This window comes from Bufo gargarizans, chromosome 11 (genome assembly GCF_014858855.1).
Source record: "Bufo gargarizans isolate SCDJY-AF-19 chromosome 11, ASM1485885v1, whole genome shotgun sequence".
Lineage (NCBI taxonomy): Eukaryota > Metazoa > Chordata > Amphibia > Anura > Bufonidae > Bufo > Bufo gargarizans.
In genome coordinates this window covers 56710955-56732955 of record NC_058090.1, presented here as the reverse complement: position 1 = coordinate 56732955, position 22001 = coordinate 56710955, and the positions used below count along the sequence as shown (strand labels likewise).

The window sequence follows — 22001 nt, the reverse complement described above, 5'->3', positions numbered from 1 at the left end:
TGTTTTCTGTGCGCTAACGATGGCAAATTACTTTGAGCGTGAACTGCTTCTACGCTGGCTACTTTCTCGGCGCTTTGGAAGTAATTCGCAAATGCTGGAAGAAGAACCAAGGAGGAGACGGAGGCAATGGGTGCATCCTATTGTCTCACAAAGGCTCCAGAAGGGACACTTTCATGCTTTATATGCAGACCTGCGGCAGGACCCTATGAAATTCCACCAGTTTTGTCGTATGTCTGTGGAGTCTTTTGATCGCCTGCTTGCATCTCTTCGTCCGTACCTAACCTTTCAGGATACGAACATGAGGCGCAGCATTGGACCTGAGGAAAGACTCATTGTCACTTTGAGGTAAATTAATTAATTTTTTGTTCTCGAACTATTGTTTTTAATTAGTATTTTATTAAATTTTCCTTTTTTAAACTTAAAAAAAAAAGGGAATAGGTTTATGATATAATACTTTAAAAATATTCCTAGGGTACCGTGTACTTGAACACTTGAGGCAGAGTGATCCCACAAGCAGTTAATTTGCTGGAACTGGCTGCTGGATTCTGCAATATGCTGGCAGACATAAAGCATTTGTAGACTGATCCGGATATGGATCCATCTCACAAATGTATTGCAAATGCGGACCTGTCTCTCCGCTTCTCATGTGGACAGATAGGCATGCCAGATCTCTCATTGTAGTTTTTTAAATGTGGCATCTGGCACCTGCACTTTAAAAAAACTTTAATTTTTAAGTCTGTTATGTAGTGTGAATGTGTATTCCAAAAATAATGTTGTTTTTTTTTAGATAAATTGGTTTTTCACATCTCAAACAATGTGGGCATATAGCTAGGATATGCCCCCATTGTCTGGTGGGTGTTGATCTCACAGCTTGGACCAACAACTATATTGAGAACATAGCACACAAAGTGAAGGAGGGCGCACAGCGCATGTGCAGTCACCATCCATTACTTTAATGGTCCTGACAAATATAGCCAAACCCAGCTCAGCTATTTCCATCAGCTGTTATAAAATTTTTAAGGAACATGGGTAACACGCTCCAATTAAGTTTTAAGGAAAAGATGTTGTTAAGAGCTTGGTGGTGGACCTTTCTCGATATTGGTGTGCTTTCAAGAGGTGGGATCCGCAACTATCATACTATGAGATGAGAATAGCCCTTAATACTTTATGATATATTTTTGACATACATTTTTTTTTTTTTTATCTTACAGATTTCTGGCAACTGGAAACTCCTTTGCTTCGCTGCACTTCGAGTTCCTGCTGGGAGTCTCTACTATCTCTGGGATAGTCAGCCAAACGTGTGAAATCATATGGCAACATCTCAGGGAAGCGGTGATGCCCACCCCCAAGGCGGTAGATTGGCTACGTATCGCCGAGGGTTTTCAAGATTCTGCGCAGTTTCCAAACTGCCTTGGGGCACTTGATGGCAAACACATACGTGTTAAGAAGCCTGCTCACTCAGGGTCCCGGTACTTTAATTACAAGCAGTACTTTTCTGTGGTGCTGTTAGCCTTGGCGGACAGTAATTACAAGTTTGTAATTGTCGATATCGGGGCCTATGGAAGTACATCAGACTCCCGCATCTTTTGTGCCTCCAGAATGGGTGAGCGACTTCGCGCCAATCAGTTAGCCCTACCAGAGCCCAGAACACTACCCGGATCAGCAGGTCCCCCGGTTCCATTTGTAATTGTGGCTGATGAAGGGTTTGCATTATCACCCAATATGATGCGGCCCTTCCCCAGACGCGATTTAGACAACCGAAAGCGCATATTCAACTACCGACTGACTCGTGCCAGACGGTTTGTTGAGTGCGCCTTTGGTATACTTTCTGCTAAGTGGAGAGTATTTATGTCGTCAATGCAAATGGATCCGGAAAATGTCACCTTGGTGATCCAAGCTTGTGTCGTTTTGCACAATTTCACCAGGATCAACGATGTTCCCTTGGATGCAGAACAGCTTCAAAATTTGACGAACACACCTGTCAATTTTGAACCAGTCCGACATGGAAGACCTGGAACAGCTGGACTAGCTGTTCGGGAACGCTATGCGGACTACTTTTGCAGTCCAGAGGGTTCATTGCCGTGGCAGATGGATGCCATCCGTGGTGGTCGTTGATTTGATCTGGTCTCTGTGCAAAAATTTCTAAATTTTGAATTTTTTTTTTTAGTTAGTTAGTTCCCTTTTAAATTTTTTTAGATAGTTTAGGGACTTGCAAGACAATGTGGACCCTTGACGTGGGCTTGCGGGCTGGGGTATTTTTTGTAATATTAGCGTTTAAAATATTTATTTAAACTATTAATGGCCTATATTTACTTTTTTAATTTATCTACCAATATAGACCATGTAATATTTTAAAATGATTTTGACTAGAATGTTCAAAAAATTACAGAAATACCCTCTAATACCACATTTCCCAACCTATTTTTTTTTTGGAATTTTAATTGAAACCCTAAAAAACTCATTTTATGTAAAGTGAAGTCCCATTTTTATTAGTGATTATTCCTAAAATACTAATCTTTTATTTTTTAGAAAGCGCATATATACCTTTATTGGCTATTGACTACACTACTTCTCCCAAATTCACTAAATACTAAAATATTACTAATATAATCATTCTCCCAGAGACACAACCAACCCCATACTGGAGGGTATATGAGATTGTGTAGAAAACCTAATTTGGAGGAGTACACTAATACCGGTGTGACCCTCCCTAGAAGATCCAGACCTTTGAACTTTGTCTTAAACTTAAAAAAATTTTGGGGGGAAAATTATTATTTCAAGATAAATAAAAATAATGACGCTACATAGCAAATTTCAAATAACTGTTTATAAAAATACAAAGCAAAAACAACAAAAAAATTATAAATCAAAAAGCTCCCTTGTGTAGGGACCTGTTCCCCTGAAAACTATTTGCGGGGTGGAAGAGCTGCCAGGAAGTGTGGGTCCTGGACCTTGAATATGTGCCACACTCTCTGAAGGTGCCATTGGTGACCTAATTTGTCCCCACATATGGGCTTGCCTTAGTTTCTCCTTGTCGATATATTGAATAACATCAAGGGGAATACTATCCCCCTCAAAAAGATATAATAATGAGGCAACGGAAGACAGCATCAAAGAATGCCTTTCTGGAGGCACTCTCGACAACGCAGGAGCCAGGCTTCGCAGAATTTTCTCCTCCGGGGTCTCAGCTTTGTTTTTATTGAGATACTCAAAGACCTGGGAGTCTATCAAATCCCTCCGAGCCATCTGCGCAGCTTGTTGGCCAGAAGATCCTCCCCTCCTTCGCGAACTTTGTCGCCTGGATGGCTGAGGCGGAGAATTCTCCTGCTGGCTTTCCTCCTCTGGCCTTTCCTCAGCCTCTGAAGGTCCAGCATGAGGTATGAAAGATGCAGCAGGGGTACTCGGCTCATCCAGGTTTGTGGACGAGGAATCTTCTTCCGCCTGCAGATTGTCCACTGTCCTGAAATAGATCAAAAGTACTTGTAAGTATTTTATACATAAAAAAGCTATTGATAGATCTACCCCAATCCACACTATTCAGCTGATTGACAAGGCCGTGACACTTCAGCCTTTTCTATGTTTCACTATTGTCTAATGTTGTAATTACTATGAGGTCAGATTTAATAAAGTAATATGTCATCACGCTACTCTAGTGACTTTTTAAAAAAATGAAGAATATCATATGGGAATGATCTATGCAGATAGGGTAACAATAGATCTGCATCAATTTTTAAGCCAAACGCAAATGACCTTTGAACACGGATGTGAGTGGTCCTTGGTATTCCAACCTGTGATCCTACATAGAGCAGGACAGCATGTTGGTTTATTGTTTTCAATAACGCCATGCGCTTCGTGAGCCCCCTGCAGTACAGTAATACACTCGTATGATCTATATGAGTGTATTAGTGTACTGCAACAGTTGCACAAAGCGCACAGCATCATGGAAAACAATGACGCTGTGCGCTAAAACTCTCAGCAGGATGCCAGGTTAGGATTCGATGGACTCCTTACAGCCATGTTCCCCAGTTTCCATACAGTAACTGAAAACTTACGGTCGCAGGTCCATTACAGGCAGGAGGAACTGCAAGTCCTTAGTGTACATATACGGCTTCTTCCTGGGCTTGCCGTCTCCACTATGCCCTTTGCTCGCATTAAATTCCCGTCGGAATTGATCCCGACAGGAGTTCCATTTCGTCTTGAGTTGTTTGACTGCCAAAAAAAAAATTAAAAAATTTAAATTTTCAATGATTTTCATGGTTTACAATATTTAAAAGACATCTTCCATTTCATATAACTTCTAAGGATAGAAAATTGAGCTCCATCATTGCAGACATGTGCACAAGAAATAGCAAATTTTTAAAATGTGTAGAGATGCATGAGGCTACTTTCACTCTTGCGGCAGAACGGATCCAACAGGCTGTTCACCATGTCGGATCCGTCCTTCCGCTATTTTTTCAGACTGCCGCTCTGTCCCTATTGACTTAATGGGGACGATCAGAGCACAGGCGCAGCCCGGCGGTGCACGGCATAAGGCCACAGGACTAAAAGTACAGCATATCCAACTTTTTAGTCCTGCAGCTTTTGCCATCCACCGCCGTGCTGTGCCCGAGCTCCACCCCCGTCCCCATTATCGTCAATAGGGACAGAGCGGCGGTCTGCCAAAATAGCGGAAGGACGGATCCGACATGGTGAACAGCCTGTTGGATCCGTCCTGCCGCAAGTGTGAAAGTATCCAATCTAAAAAGTTATAGGCCTCAAAGGATTTAAATTTTAAAAAAGTCTGGTGTGTCACTTTGCAAGGTCACTTTGCACCATAGCTAGTCCCATAGTTCCCCCTGATTACTTTTGCAAGGTCAGTGCTCCATCCTTGCAGACGTGTGCACAAAGGCCAAGCAAAGTGACACAGGACAGTTTGCAAATGTGCAGAGATGCATTTTTTAAAAAGTGATAGGCATCAAAGGATTTTGCAAAACAAATAAGTCGGCTGTGTCACTTTGCAAGGCCCAATGTACATTTCAGAAACCCATCTGTGATTACTTTGCAGAAAGTTCATATGAGACAGAACCATAGCTAGTCCCATAGCAACCCCTGATTACTTTTGCAAGGTCAGGGCTCCATCCTTGCAGACGTGTGCACCAGACATAAACAAAGGCCAAGCAAAGTGACACAGGAAAGTTTGCAAATGTGCAGAGATGCATTACATAAAAAGTGATAGACATCAAAGGATTCTGCAAATTAAAAAAAAAGTCTGCTATGTTACTTTGCAAGGCCCATGCTAATTTCTAGTGCAGACGTCTGAACACTGCACTAGAGATTGCAATCAGGGATGCTACAGGACTTGATTTTATACACAGAATGATATTACATGAATATATTAAAATGTACACTTACTAATTCCAGATCGCTTATCAGATCTGCATCTGGCCCAATCTTCGGGCATCAGCTCCTGCGCCACCTCTTCCCATGCCCGGTCCTTCCGTACCCGATCATGGTACTGATCCTTCCTGGAATCCCAGATTTCTGGCCTCTCTTGGATAAGGACAATCAATTTGGACACATCTACCCTAGGCATGTTGTTTTTAGGGGGCTCCCAAATCGTTATGGCTAGGTAGATATGAATTTTTAAGCCACCACCCCAGAGGGCAGAGCCTACAATAAATTATGTTAATAAAAAAACAGAAACGGATCCGCGAAAAACGGAACACATACGGAAATGTTTCCGTTTGTCTTCCGATTTTTGCGGATCCATTGACTTGAATGGGGAATCGGACCGAGATCTGCGGTCAATAGTAGGACAAGCTTCATATTTTGACGGAACATAAAAACGGTACAACGGAATCGGACAACATACTGAACGTTGTCCGTACATAATTTTAGACCATTGAAATGAATAGATCCGCATGTATACCGCGAAAATCGGAAACGGATCGGAAACGGAAAAAAAAAAACGGTCGTGTGAATGTACACTTATAGTTAGAGATGAGCGAATTTCCGCTTATGAATTTAGTTTGCGATTCATTTACTGGTAAAAGCAGAATTGCCTTATGGATTCTGTTACCACGGACCATAATGCAATTTTATGACAGAATGCATAACGGAATATCTTTAGAGGCATTCCGTTATTCATTCCGTCATAATAGAAGCCCATGGGCTGCAAAACGGATCCGTCCCATTTCCGTTATGCAGGGGACTCCTCTCCTGCATAACGGAAACGGGACGGATCCGTTATGCAGCCTATAGACTTCTATTATGATGGAATGAATAACGGAATGCCTCTAAAGGTATTCCGTTATGCATTCCGTCATAGAATTGCGTTATGTTCCGTGGAAACAGAATCGATACCTCAATTTTGCTTTTACCAGTAAACGAATCGCAAACAAATTTCTAAATATGAAATTTGCTCATCTCTAGTTATAATTTAATAGTTTAGTCATTTTCAGATGTGGCGATACCAATTATGCTTTGTTTATTAATTTTATAAATAAAATTGGGATTTTTTTTTTATACTTTTCATATTTTAGAAACTCTTTTTTAAACCATTATTGTTAGTCCCCTTTGGGGAATTAAACTGTTCAATTGCTTATATAATAGACTGTAATATTATACTATTCCAGTCTACAGGGATTGTGCAGTCTTCCTATTTAGGAGGGCGTAATAGGAACTTTACAGTGGCAGGCCTGGGAACCTTCACATGGGTCCATGCTGCAATAACAACCAGTCGGCACCCTGTGATTTTGCTGTGTGGGGGAAGCATGTGCAATTGGAGGACTGGTTTAGAATTATCTCTAATCATGGTTACTGCAAATGGTTGTCAGCTGTATTACACTGAAATGAATGGGTCCACATCTAATCCACAAAAAAATGAGGTTAGGATGTGGACCAGAAATATGGTTGTGTGAATGGGGCCTAATGCTGTAAACATATGGCCAATATTTTTAAGAGGTTGGATAGGATAGGTGATAAAATGTCTGATCGCTGGGACCCTCACTAGATCAGGGGTCCCAAACCTCCATTCCATCTCATCAAACAGCTGCTGTGATCAGGAGTTGGAATAGAGCAGCAGTTGATCATAAATTTAATCTATGGGCGGGTAATGAAAATAGCGGGGAACTGTACTTGGGAACCATGTTCTGAAAGGCTTGGGAACCCCATTTTGGTTATTGTGAGAGTCCCAGTGGTGGGATTTTCCACAATCCACCAGACAACCCCTTTAAAGATCAGGAGTCATGGTGACAAACATCTAATAGGGAATGATCAAATGTGGTTTTTGTATCAAGTCATTGACTCATTACACGAGTCTCCGGCTTTAGATGAGCCATGGAGAGGACATATAACCAATTTATGTTTAATACGTGCTTATACAATACACAGAGAAAAACAATGTCAACCCAAATGTGTTTATCTGGAGGGAAGAATTTAGTCTCTTTCCCTTTAATCTTACGCTCAAGACACCCAGCTTTGCCCATAGGAGCCAATCAAACCTTGTAACTAACTGATAAAGACATTGAAAGGATTGCTGCAGTGGCCATTCGACAATAGGTTCAGTACATGAAAAAAGTCCCAGGGGAGAAGGGATTGTAATAAGAATCACAGACCATTCTTATCTGTGATTTTGTGAATCCTTTCTGCAGCACATATCGCAGGTTGTATTAGAAAAGTCAAACATTGGTGACTAAATTGCAGCACCTGCTAATCTCTAAATGAATAGAGTAGAGAATCACCATGTCAGAGACAGGAATCCACCACAAATTCTGTGTATCTGCTTCATTTTACTCAACATACTTATGGTAAAATGTATTCTGTATGTACTCTGTAATTTGCCACTCACTCACAAATTGAATTTAAATGCAAATCTTTAGTCCACATACTGTATATCTGATGTGCTGCACCTTTAAAGAGTAACTCTCACTTAATACATTTTTCTTTAAATCGATGGTACAAGCTATGGTTAAGAAACTGTCAGAAGAAACTCTTATTCAGTAGAGAATACTGAAGAATGCTTAGCAGCTCACTGAGTGATCAGGTTAAAGTTACAGCTCATAGAGGTCTATGGAGATAGGAGGTGGAGGAGAAGTGAGCTGCTGCAGGGAGAGACAGGCAGCAACATATATAGAATCAGCTCATTTTTCTAGTAGGTTTTCTATCTCACCCCAGTGCTGGATTCACAGCTACACTTGGATGGATGTTGATATTCACACCCATTCGCTGGCTATGCACCCACAAACTGGTCATTCATAGAATGCACAGAGAGGACTTCTCCTGGAGCCCTCTCCATTTTGTGCACAGGCACAGGAGTCCTCTCAGTGCATTCCATGGCTATTTTGCAGGTGCAAAGAGGGAGAATGGGGGTGCGTAACAATATGCAAGTTATTGATCTGCAGTCAGCAGCAGATGTTCTGTACATGTGCAGCACGCCAGACCTGCAGGGTATGACAAAGTGAGGTCACAGTTATGGGCAATCGAGGGTACTCACTATATTTGAAGAACCCTGGGCAGGCGCGTGGCAGTGAAGAAGAGGTAGACACAGTTCCTCTGGGGCACGCTCTGTAGATAGGGACCAGGCCTGATGGTAGTTGAGGTGCCCTGGATGTTGCAGGTATTTTGTGTGCCTGGGGCAAGGTCCCTGTGGTATTCGTGATGCCAGTGCCTTTGGACGGTGGCACGCCGGTTGGTGGTTGGAATGATGAAGGTACACAAGTATATAGTGAACCAAAATGTAACTTTACTGAACAATCCAACTTTGTACAGCAGGTGTAGCACAGTCTTCAGATTACAGTTCCACAAAGGGGCTTATTCACAAACATGGCAGGCAATAGTCATGCAAGATACACTGAGGGTAAATTCCATAAGCACTCAGCAGCAGGTTGTACCTTTCCTCAGAATCAATGTACAGTGTCCTTTCTAGAACTCCTGCTCTGGCTTTATATCTCCCAAGGCCCGGATGCCTATAAGGGTGGCTTTAATCCTTGGTTACTTTCCTCCTCAGGTATTATACTGCTTGCTGCACTGTATAAAGGTTCTCTGCCCTTCAGGGTCACTTTGCTTACCCTGGGTCGCCTCCTCCTATCAGGTGGATAACTGTAGGTTTCTCCCAGGAGGTTGGTTCCTGCCACTGGGGTATCTCTACTGAGCTAATCCTAGCCTCAGGAGCTTCAGGTGGACGAGGTGACTCCTCTAGTCCCCTGGAATGAACTAACACTTCCCTGTCTGGGCCTTCCTATATGTAACTAGGGCTCTCCAGCTCCCTCTAACGTCTGGGAGGCTAAACTACACCCTGACAGGCCTGACACCCAGATAATACAGGGAAAAACATGCACATGACATTTAATGCAATGCAACACATTAACCTGTGCAGTGCCCACCTTTACCTAGTGGGACACTACATACCCCCACGCTATAACGTTGCCCGTCCTCGGCGCAACATGGAGGGTCCGCCCATCTGGAAGCGGCAACCTGAAAGATAGCAGAGAACATACATATGCAATATTCACCACATTTAACAACACAACAGTGGGCAATATGGATCACTGGAAGGAGTGGTGACAAGGGGCGTCGTTCTCTTCTCTCAGGATAATGTGAGGGAACAGGGGCGCTGACCTGGCACAGCGTATCAATAAACCAGGATAGTCCATATAAAATGTAGATAAACATAAGTCCTTGAAGGCTCAAAGAACAACATGAGTCCGTACCCAGGCTTGCAATGGTTAAACAGGGGTTTCCCGTGAGGGGCTACCTGGGCCCATAACGTAGTCCACAAACCTCACAGGTCGGTGCCCCCTGGTAGAACGGGTAGACCTCCTTACTGGCAGGGATTCTTCCTGCCTGGCTTCAGGAATGTCAGAGGAGCCCATTGCCTCTGGAGCTTCTTCAGGAGGCTGAGGGCTAACAGGAACAGGAGCAGGAACCAATAGATTCAACCAAGGCGTGAGGGCCCAGTGGAGCGGCTCTTTATCATGGATTAAGTTCTCCACAGCCTGCATAGGGTCCATAGGTGGAGCCGGCATCTCTTCTTCAGTAGGCTCCGGTTCCATCTCCTCCGCCGCTGGTTCTCCTTCTACACAGGGCTTGAGGCGGTTCCTGTGAACAACTTGGGGACTTCTTCCTTCCCTGGAGATCTGGTAAATGTGGGCCGCAGCATTAGGTATGGCAGTGATAAGGTAGGGAATCCTTTCCCATTTGCTGTCCAACTTGCTGGTCCGATGGTTGTTTTTCAACCATACCTTGTCTCCCAGAGCCAGGGGTCCCGCATGGGCAGTCTGGTCAAAGTCTTTCTGCTGCCTTTCTCGGACAATCTCCATCCGTTCCTGGACAATCTCCTTAGCATTAAGAAGACGCCTTTGGTGCTCCACTACCCAGTCAGTCTTGGGCAGTGGGTTGATCTCATCCGGCACTTGTACCCCTAGGGAGTGGTCCGCAGGCAATCTCCCTTGTTGGCCGAACATCAAATAAAACGGGGTGTAACCGGTGGAACAGTGGATGGTGTTATTGTAAGTGTACATAAGCTGCGGCAACAAAGTAGGCCAATCTCCCCTCGTCTCAGGGGGTACTGCTCTCAGCATTTCAATGAGAGTCTTATTCATTTTCTCACAGAGTCCGTTACCTTGCGGATGATAGGCGGTGGTCCGGACCTTCTGGCAGTTGTGTAGCAGGCACATCTCATGGAACAGCTGTGACTCAAATGCGGACCCTTGATCGGTGAGGATCCTTTCTGGGCAACCGTAGGGCAGCAGGAAATGCTTCCAGAACGCCTCCGCTGTGGTCTTTGCTGTCAGGTCTTTCACAGGCACTGCTACGACAAACTTAGTGAAGTGATCAATTATAGTCATGGCATATGTATACCCTGAGCGACTCGGCTCTAACTTTACATGATCAATGGCAACAAGTTCTAAAGGAGCCTTACTTACGATGGGATGGAGAGGCGCCCTCTGGTCATGGCGTTCAGTTCGCCCCACAACACAGGCAGTGCATTCTCGGCACCATTTCTCGATATCTTCTCTCATCCCGATCCAATAGAATCTTCTGCGAATGGTGGCCTCAGTCTTTTGCACACCGAAGTGTCCGGACTGGTTGTGGTACATATCCAGCACCAGGCTGGCATCCCGACGTGGCAGGAGAATTTGATACACTCTATCATAGGACACTGGATCCAGACTCCTTCTGAGCAACAGGCCCTTTTGAAGGAATAGTTGATGGCGATGTCTCCACAGTCTCACTAGCTCTGGGTCTGCACTCTTCCTGCGGATCCTCTCAGGGACTTTTCCACTAGTAAGGAAGTCGAGCAGTTCACCGAGGACTCTACTTTCGGACTGGAGCTTAATCCATCTTTCTTGATCGCCTCTGGACTCAGGACCATCTGATGAGGAAGGATCAGCAGCAGGGGAATCTTCAGTACGTATATTATCCTGCTGGGTAAATTTGTTATAAAACGCTGGCATCTCCACCTCTTCCCAGGCATCTTTCGGTTCATCTGGGGCTTCTGTAGTGGGGAGTCGTGACAGAGCATCAGCGTTATCATTGGAGCGGCCTGCCCGGTACTTCACAGTAAAATCATAGTTGGCCAGGCGGGAGGCCCATCTTTGCTCCAGTGCCCCTAATTTGGCCGTATTCAGATGTGCCAGGGGATTATTATCTGTGAAGGCAACAAACGGTGTGGCAGCGAGATAGTCCTTAAACTTTTTGGTCACAGCCCACACTAAGGCAAGAAACTCCAGCTTGAAAGAACTGTAATTCTGATCGTTCTTCTCAGCTCCCTTCAGGGATCTGCTGGCATAGGCAATCACCCTTTCTTTGTTATCTTGCACTTGAGCCAACACGGCCCCCAGGCCTCTTTTACTGGCATCTGTGTAGAGGTGGAATGGCTTCTGATAATCTGGGTAACCCAGAACAGGGGGTTCAGTCAACTTCTTCTTTAGGAGTTGGAAGGCAATTTCCCGCTCTTCATTCCATTCAACAGGAATAGGAGTCTTTGGGCTCTTTTTTGGATGCCCCCTCAAGAGTTCCTGGATGGGATCCGCAATTTGTGCGAAATGCGGGATGAATCGCATATAATACCCTGCAAAACTGAGAAAGCTTCTCACCTCTTTCACGGTCGTGGGAGTAGGCCAGTTACGGACAGCAGCAAGTTTGTCAGGATCAGGCTGTACTCCTTCGGCACTGACAACATGCCCGAGATATCGGACGGCTGGTTTCAGCAGGTGGCACTTGGATGGCTTGATTTTGAGGCCATATTTAGTAAGAACTTGAAACACCTCACCCAGGTGCTTTAGATGGTCCTCATACGTCTTGGAGTATATAATGACGTCATCCAGGTATAATAGCACCGTCTCAAAATTCCTATGGCCTAAACAACGTTCCATCAGCCTCTGGAACGTTCCTGGAGCATTACACAGTCCAAATGGCATATAATTGAATTCAAACAGGCCCATAGGTGTAGTGAAAGCAGTCTTTTCTCGATCTTCTGGGGCCATGGGTACCTGCCAGTACCCGCTGGTTAAGTCCAAGGTGGAGAAATAGGCTGATGACCCCAGGGCAGTCAAGGACTCCTCAATGCGTGGCAATGGATATGCATCTTTGTGGGTGATTTGATTAATTTTTCTGTAATCCACGCAGAACCTTATGCTGCCATCTTTTTTTCGAACAAGTACTAGGGGCGCAGCCCAGGGACTATGGCTGTCCCGGATTATATTAGAGTCTTTCATCTCTTGTATCATCTCTTTCACAGACTGATAGGTAGTAGGTGGTATGGGTCTGTGCCTCTCCTTAATAGGAGGGTGAGAGCCAGTGGGTATGGTGTGTTTGATCACACTGACCTCTCCATAGTCTGTGGAGTGTTTGCTGAAAGCCTGGTGGTGCTCCTTCACCAGCTTCAGGACTCCCTCTATTTGCTCCTTTGGGGTGGATTCGTTCCCCACATGTAGTTCTTCCCACCAGGATGCCGTTGGGGTGCTGCTGCTCTGTGTGGTCTGGAACGCCTCCGCGGCAGGCAGACGGATCACATCCTGGAAAGACACTTGGAAAAGCTGAGCAACGGGGCAATGCTTAAGGAGAGTAACGGGATGATCACCAAAGTTAATTAAACGAACAGGCACTTTACCTTGAGACACGGTCACCATGCTCTTGGCTGTCCGTACGAAAGGATGATCCTTAATAGGAATAGGTTCCACTAGGGCTTGATAGACCTGGCCCTGGATCCCTAATACAGCACGGCACCACAGGATGATCTGGGAATTTGGAGGCAAAATCACCGGCCGGTTATCCCGGACCCGGACAGTGCAAATTTCTCCTTTCTTGTTGGCGAACCTTTGTTGAGCGCACAGCACACTAATAGTTTTCTGAATAACTCTTCTGGAAGCAGGTGAGGCGGATGATATGGTTTGATTCAATGCTTCAAGCACTTCGGAGTAACAATTTTTAAGAACATTAGTCCCTAAGATCACAGGGTGTCCTCCTTTACCTCCGGCTTGTACCACAATCACGCCTTGCTGTGGCAGGGTGGCTTCTCCCACCTGAAGAGTAGGTTCCCAATACCCATGCACTTTCACTGGCTTACCGTTGCTAGCGATGATATCTAGCCAGGACTCTGGTGGCTGGGTGAGGAGACTTGGATCCCAGAACTTGTCGAAGGCAGGCCGTTGAATGGTGGTGACCTGTGACCCAGTGTCCAACAGGGCTTCAAAGGGTATCCCGTTGATACATATATAAATTTTCGGACGGGATCCTACATACTTAGGCATCCAGCTTGGATCCTTTGGACCTACTGTTCTACCTCCCGAGGGGCGGTCCTCTGCCTCAGGGGTTGCCCGTTGTAACTGCCAGCACATTGATTCAGTATGTCCATATTTCTTGCAGTGGTGGCAGACAGGCTGTTTCCTGCTTCTGGGCCGGTACTTCGGTCGCCCATCAGGCTCTTTTGGATATACATCTCCATATGCAGGTGGGAGCCTTGGAGGAAAAGGACCTTCATCTTCTAGTAACAATGGTCTCTCCCACTCCTCTATTTTCTTGCACACCTTCTCTAAGCTTAGAGTAAGATGGTTCACCTGCTCCATTAATGCGGCCACCACATCCGTGACCGGAGCTTGGGTGGCTTGACAGACTCCTGCAGACCCCACATTAACAGTCTTTGGCTGACAAGCCTGGGGTTCAGGGAAGGTTGCTGGCCCTGGAGCAGGGTTCTGGCCTAGTATGCTGATGGCCAATTCTTTAAAATCCAAGAATGTACAGTGAGGGTGTTGAGCTGACAACATCCGTAGCTGGCCCTTTAAATGCTCAGTACTTATGCCTGCAATGAATTGCTCTCTAAGAGTCCGGTCCTGGTCCTCAGCTTCTTTAGGATCCACTTGGACTACAGCTCTCAGCGTCTCCTGTAAGGACAGGGCAAAATCACGGAGCGACTCTCCAGGCTGCTGCTTTCTGCTGAAGAAACGCATTTTAACTTCTGACACCGTTCTGGCTTCAAATGTGGTGCCCAAACGTTCAAAGATCTGTTCCAGGCTATTTTTCTCAGAACGGTGCCATGACATTACTTCCCTGCGGGCGGCCCCTTCTAGCTGAGCTAAGAGGATCTCCATTTGCTGCTCAGCATTTATGGGATAAAGCTGGAACAAGGCCAGTATCTGTTCCCTGAAGTCTTTTAACTTGTGGGCTTCCGCTGAATAACGTGGGAATCAGGGGGCCCCGAAATAGTACGGCATGGTTAGCGGCATCAGGCTGGGCGGTGCCGCGGCGGCAGGGGCCCTAGAGTCGGCTGCGGGTGCTTCGGCAGGCACGACTGGGGCTTCCTGTCCGATTTCCTCAGCTGCGGACATGGCGTTGCTAGGTGGGTATGGCCCTTTAAATGGAGCGGAGCGGACCGGGCAGTAACTTTAACTTTTTTTTTCAGACAAGTCTTTCACTACTAGCGGGGATCCCTCCGGTGCCTTGGCAGGGGTCGGGGAGCTTCCGGACAGGTAAGCGGAGAAGCCGGCAAAAGTTTTTAAAGTTGGTACTCACTCCGGTGGTGCTTGCTCCAAGTCTCGCGAGATGCGCAGCTCCGGGTGTCGGACGTCCTGCGTACCGCGTCAGCAGGTGGGCGCGGCCTCTCGTAGCTCCGGGACTCAGGTAGGCGGGGTTCTTCTTCCTGGTTGGCTGGGCGATGGCTCCGCCCGATTCTTTTCGCGCCAAAGTCCTCTTTTTCGCGCCAAACAGCTCCACGAGGCGCACTTGTAATCTGATCAGGTTAAATGGGCAATATGGCTGTCTATTCACTGACAGCAAGCGGTGACTCAAATCGGCAGAAAATAGTCCATACAATGCAATCTTCACACCGCAAATATTACAGTTCACTTTGGCCCAGCAATTTTCAATAAAACAATTGGGGCATGTCACTTTAAGACAATTTTCAGCACACAGTTCTTAAATCCGCTATGGCGCAGGAATATTCGGATCCTGTTCATGACGCCAATTTATGCAGCACGCCAGACCTGCAGGGTATGACGAAGTGAGGTCACAGTTATGGGCAATCGAGGGTACTCACTATATTTGAAGAACCCTGGGCAGGCGCGTGGCAGTGAAGAAGAGGTAGACACAGTTCCTCTGGGGCACGCTCTGTAGATAGGGACCAGGCCTGATGGTAGTTGAGGTGCCCTGGATGTTACAGGTATTTTGTGTGCCTGGGGCAAGGTCCCTGTGGTATTCGTGACGCCAGTGCCTTTGGACGGTGGCACGCCGGTTGGTGGTTGGAATGATGAAGGTACACAAGTATATAGTGAACCAAAACGTAACTTTACTGAACAATCCAACTTTGTACAGCAGGTGTAGCACAGTCTTCAGATTACAGTTCCACAAAGGGGCTTATTCACAAACATGGCAGGCAATAGTCATGCAAGTTACACTGAGGGTAAATTCCACAAGCACTCAGCAGCAGGTTGTACCTTTCCTCAGAATCAATGTACAGTGTCCTTTCTAGAACTCCTGCTCTGGCTTTATATCTCCCAAGGCCCGGATGCCTATAAGGGTGGCTTTAATCCTTGGTTACTTTCCTCCTCAGGTATTATACTGCTTGCTGCACTGTATAAAGGTTCTCTGCCCTTCAGGGTCACTTTGCTTACCCTGGGTCGCCTCCTCCTATCAGGTGGATAACTGTAGGTTTCTCCCAGGAGGTTGGTTCCTGCCACTGGGGTATCTCTACTGAGCTAATCCTAGCCTCAGGAGCTTCAGGTGGACGAGGTGACTCCTCTAGTCCCCTGGAATGAACTAACACTTCCCTGTCTGGGCCTTCCTATATGTAACTAGGGCTCTCCAGCTCCCTCTAACGTCTGGGAGGCTAAACTACACCCTGACAGGCCTGACACCCAAATAACACAGGGAAAACAAACACATGACATTTAATGCAATGCAACACATTAACCTGTGCAGTGCCCACCTTTACCTAGTGGGACACTACACATGTATTAAAGGGGTATTCCCATCACAGACAATGGGGGCATATCGCTAGGATATGCCCCCATCGTCTGATGCGTCCCACCTCTGGGACACGCACCTACAACGGGAACAGAGTGGGGAGAGCTGTAGCTGGAGGACCCTGGTTTTCCCAGGGTCCATCCACCACCAAGTGCTGCTCCCCGCTGCTCTGCTAACACGCGGCCTCTGTTACCATTCATTATTATGGATTGCCATAGGTGACAGATGTTGTAGGTACATGTCCAGACTTAAAGGGATTATTTTCAGCTAATTGGATTTATCATGTAGACCAAGTTAATCCAAGGCACTTACTAATGTATTTTGATTGTCCATATTGCTGGTTTCATTTTTCCATCACATTATACACTTTTCATCTCCATCGTTACGACCACCCTGTAATCCAGCAGCGGTGGCAGTGCTTGTACAGGCATTGTAAATCAATGCAGACCCAATACTAGGCCTCAACCTCATATTACATACAGCCTCCAGACCCCTGAAACAATACAGTCCCCCCCAAAACAAGTATAGACTCTAAAATAAATGCAGGTTCATAGACTCAAAATAAGTTCAGACCCTACAATATGTAAACTAGACCAGAGCCCATATAAATACAGACACCAGACATCATAATAATTACTAGAATAAATACACACCAAGAGTCAATAAATACCACTACCAGACCCTCTGAACTAATACAGACCTTAGACCAGACCCTAAAATACAGACCACAGACTAAATACAGATCCCTGCATGAATACAAACCTCCAGACCTCCAAACCATGTAGAGACTCGACACCCAAAAATACATACAAACCCTGTACTGAATATGAGTAGAGACTAGACATGAGCAAATCAACTCTAGCCAATTGAATTTATCCAAACATCGGCCTCCTGGAGCGCCAAGTCGTTGACTCTACTGCTCAAAGAGTCTCCCCTCTCCATTGATTGATTGACAGGGCTAGACCTTACCTGGCCCTGTCAATCTGACGCCTGTGTTTTTGTTCCAAGTGAAAGTGCACAGAATCTGCTGCTGCTACCTGACCAGTGCAGATACCGACTGTGCATGCGCTGCTGATGTCTGTGTATGCCTGGAAGTGGAGACAACGCTCCTAATTCCGAGTTTTTGCCTCCACTTCCAGGTGTTCCCAAAAACTAGAGGCGCATGCTGCCCAGGTAACAGTACAGGATCCTCTGCACTTGTGCCGCAAACTGCTGTAAAGCATCAAGTGTGAACAGTGTCTAACTAGTAATTGTATGTCAGTCTGAGCAGTTCACTTACATACAGGAAAGGGTTACGGGAAATCAAGGGCAAAATGACCGCCATTAATTAAAGGGCACCCACAGAAGTGCAGGGAGCACAGAAGTGCCTCAGAGTTTATCAGTTTCCATATGTACAGAGATGTTGATCCCTAAGGTGTCTTTTTTGTCTCAATCATTTTTATTACACATCACAAAATGTTACCCGACACTTTTATAAATACACCTTTAGGCAGTTTTTTTATAGTGTTTTTGGCACAAATATTTCCATTATACTTTGTAGGTTCCACTCCTGTCTTTTGGTGACCAAGTACTGACCATGTGAAAGTACCATTAGGTTCTTTCACACAAGTAATTTTTATGCTGTTTTTAATGCAGTTTTTGAAGCCAAAACCAGAAGTGGACAGAGAACTGAAATCTTTCCTATATAATTTCCCTCCTTTTACCGTCTATTCCTTTCTTTTGCCCCAAATCTATATATAAATATAAAGAAGGACGTACATATGTACACTCACCTAAAGAATTATTAGGAACACCATACTAATACGGTGTTGGACCCCCTTTTGCCTTCAGAACTGCCTTAATTCTATGTGGCATTGATTCAACAAGGTGCTGATAGCATTCTTTAGAAATGTTGGCCCATATTTATAGGATAGCATCTTGCAGTTGATGGAGATTTGAGGGATGCACATCCAGGGCACGAAGCTCCCGTTCCACCACATCCCAAAGATGCTCTATTGGGTTGAGATTTGGTGACTGTGGGGGCCATTTTAGTACAGTGAACTTATTGTCATGTTCAAGAAACCAATTTGAAATGATTCGAGCTTTGTGACATGGTGCATTATCCTGCTGGAAGTAGCCATCAGAGGATGGGTACATGGTGGTCATGAAGGGATGGACATGGTCAGAAACAATGCTCAGGTAGCTCGTGGCATTTAAACGATGGCCAATTGGCACTAAGGGGCCTAAAGTGTGCCCAGAAAACATCCCCCACACCATTACACCACCACCAGCCTGCACAGTGGTAACAAGGCATGATGGATACATGTTCTCATTCTGTTTACGCCAAATTCGGACTCTACCATTTGAATGTCTCAACAGAAATCGAGACTCATCAGACCAGGCAACATTTTTCCAGTCTTCAACAGTCCAATTTTGGTGAGCTTGTGCAAATTGTAGCCTCTTTTTCTTATTTGTAGTAGAGATGAGTGGTACCCGGTGGGGTCTTCTGCTGTTGTAGCCCATCCGCCTCAAGGTTGTGCGTGTTGTGGCTTCACAAATGCTTTGCTGCATACCTCGGTTGTAACGAGTGGTTATTTCAGTCAACGTTGCTCTTCTATCAGCTTGAATCAGACGGCCCATTCTCCTCTGACCTCTAGCATCAACAAGGCATTTTCGCCCACAGGACTGCCGCATACTGGATGTTTTTCCCTTTTCACACCATTCTTTGTAAACCCTAGAAATGGTTGTGCGTGAAAATCCCAATAACTGAGCAGATTGTGAAATACTCAGACCGGCCCGTCTGGCACCAACAACCATGCCACGCTCAAAATTGCTTAAATCACCTTTCTTTCCCATTCTGACATTCAGTTTGGAGTTCAGGAGATTGTCTTGACCAGGACCACAACCCTACATGCATTGAAGCAACTGCCATGTGATTGGTTGACTAGATAATCGCATTAATGAGAAATAGAACAGGTGTTCCTAATAATTCTTTAGGTGAGTGTATATATGTATGTTCCGCGATCACTCAAAAACACAACCATCGATTTCAACGAAATGTGGTATACACATCCCTTACTAGCTGGAAAGAAATCTTGTGGGGTCTCAGCTCTCTAGGAAGTACCGTTCCTGAGATATTCCCCAAAAATGGCCTGCATTAGCCAATAGAAGCTTGCAAGTCTTTCTCTTCATATCCCCACTGCCATACACACGGTCACATGTCCCTTATCAGCCAACAGAAGCTTGCAGGCCCTTAGTCTCCACATACACACAGTATTACTCCAGGTTTCCATAACAACCCAGACATTTTTCTTCACTGCTATAGGTCAGCTTTAGGCTAGGGCTACACAGCGACATGTGTCGCGCGACAATAAAGTGCACAACACATAGGGCACAACTACACTGCTACATGTGACACGAGACATTGATGTCGCGCCAATGTCGCGCAACAATTTTTATAATGATTGTCTGTGGTTTTGCACGGTGGCATGTGACATACTACGACGCGACAGTCGCAGAAAAATCCATCTTGGATGGATTTTTTGCGACTGACGCGTTGCAGTCGCAGCATGTCACATGTCGCAGTGCGACATCATAGCCTATCATTATAAAAATTATTGAGACAAAATGTAGCACGACACATGTCGTAGTGTAGTCCTAGCATTAAAGGGGGAGGGCGCTGTGGAGGTCACTGTTAAAGGGTGGACACTGTGGAGGTCACTGTTAAGGGGGCAGAGGCCACTATTAAAGAGGCAACTGCTGTGGAGGTCACTGTTAAGGGAGTAGGGTGCTGTTAAACTCACTCTTAGGCCCCATTCACACGTTTTTTGAATGGGTCCGCACCTGTTCCGCAATTTTGCGGAACGGGTGCGGACCCATTCATTCTTTATGGGTACGGACGTGAAGCGTTGCCCCGAACTTCTGGGTTTCGGCCCCGAACTTCCGGTCCGCAGCTCCGCAAAAGATAGAACATGTTCTATTCTTGTCAGCAGCTGCGGACCAGAATAGGCATTTCTATAGGGGGTGCCCGGCCGGGTATGTTGCGGATCGGCAATTTGCGGGTCCGTAACACACCACGGATGTGTGAATGGACCCTTAAAGGGGCGGGCTGCTGTGAAGGTCAAAATTGAGGGGATGGGCTGCTCTGGAGGTCCCATTTTAAAGTGGCGGGGCACTGTGGGGTGTCAGTGTTAAGGGGTAGGGAACTGTGGAGTTCACTGTTAAAAGGGCGGGGTACTGTAGAGGTCACTGTTTTGGGGGATACTGTCTATCTTTTAATGACACACACAAACATTAAATGAAATAGATTAAATATACCCGTGCAAAGCCAGGTCCTTCGGCTAGTATTGCATAAAAAAGCTACATCAATAGGGCACATGTGAAAGCACCCTTAGGCCTCATGCACACGACCGTTGTGTGCATCCGTGGCCGTTGGGCCGTTTTCCGTTTTTTTCTGCGGAGCCATTGACTTTCAATGGGTCCGTGGAAAAATCGGAAAATGCACCGTTTTGCAGCCGAGGCCGTGATCCGTGTATCCTGTCCGTCAAAAAAATATGACCTGTCCTATTTTTTTGACGGACAACGGTTCACGGACCCATTCAAGTCAATGGGTCCGTGAAAGAACACGGATGCACACAAGATTGGCATCCGTGTCCGTGATCCGTGGCCGTAGGTTGCTTTCATACAGACGGATCCGAAGATCCGTCTGCATAAAAGCTTTTTCTGATCTAAGTTTTCACTTCGTGAAAACTCATTTCCGACAGTATATTCTAACACAGAAGCGTTCCCATGGTGATGGGGACGCTTCTAGTTAGAATACACTGCAAACTTTGTACAAGACTGCCCCCTGCTGCCTGGCAGCACCCGATCTCTTACAGGGGGATATGATAGCACAATTAACCCCTTCAGGTGCGGCACCTAAAGGGGTTAATTGTACTATCATATTCCCCTGTAAGAGATCAGGGCTGCCAGGCAGCAGGGGGCAGACCCCCCCCTCCCCAGTTTGAATATCGTTGGTGGCACAGTGTGCGCCCACCATCGCCCCCCCCTTCCTCCCTCTATAGTTAAAAATCATTGGTGGCACAGTGTGCGCCCACCATCGGCCCCCCCTCTCTCTATAGTAGTAACAACCATTGGTGGCAGTGTGCGGTCTCCCATTCCCCCTCCCCCCCTTCCTCCCTCTATAGTTAAAAATTGTTGGTGGCACAGTGTGCGCGCACCATCGGCCCCCCCTCTCTCTATAGTAGTAACAACCATTGGTGGCAGTGTGCGGCCTCCCATTCCCCCCCCCCCATCATTGGTGGCAGCGGAGTTCCGATCGGAGTCCCAGTTTAATCGCTGGGGCTCCGATCGGTAACCATGGCAACCAGGAAGCTACTGCAGCCCTGGTTGCCATGGTTACTTAGCAATAGTGCAACAGTAGAAGATTCATACTTACCTGCTTGCTGCTGCGATGTCTGTGACCGGTCGGGAGCTCCTCCTACTGGTAAGTGACAGTTCTTTAGCAATGCACCGCACAGACCTTTCACTTACCAGTAGGTGGAGCTCCCGGCCGGTCACAGACATCGCAGCAGCAAGCAGGT

The 22001-nt window shown here is 46.1% G+C and overlaps 1 protein-coding gene across 1 annotated transcript; it reads right to left on the bottom strand.

The window, feature by feature from the left end:
• Nucleotides 1-2859: 2859 nt before the first annotated feature.
• LOC122921282 lies at nt 2860-5602 on the bottom strand. Its single transcript, XM_044271263.1, has 3 exons — nt 5392-5602; nt 4053-4209; nt 2860-3460 (listed from the first exon to the last, which is right to left on the bottom strand). The coding sequence occupies exons 1-3, from the start codon at nt 5570-5572 to the stop codon at nt 2860-2862; spliced, it is 939 nt and encodes a 312-aa protein (XP_044127198.1). The 5' UTR covers nt 5573-5602.
• Nucleotides 5603-22001: the final 16399 nt, after the last annotated feature.

Bases quoted from the DNA above. Each gene is read 5' to 3' on its own strand.
- LOC122921282 (XM_044271263.1), bottom strand. From the start codon at position 5,572: ATGCCTAGGGTAGATGTGTCCAAATTGATTGTCCTTATCCAAGAGAGG. The intron at 4,210-5,391 runs GTAAGTGTACAT...TTTTTTTGGCAG, and splicing joins TGATAAGCGATCTGGAATTA to TCAAACAACTCAAGACGAAA. The intron at 3,461-4,052 runs GTAAGTTTTCAG...GATCTATTTCAG, and splicing joins CCTGTAATGGACCTGCGACC to GACAGTGGACAATCTGCAGG.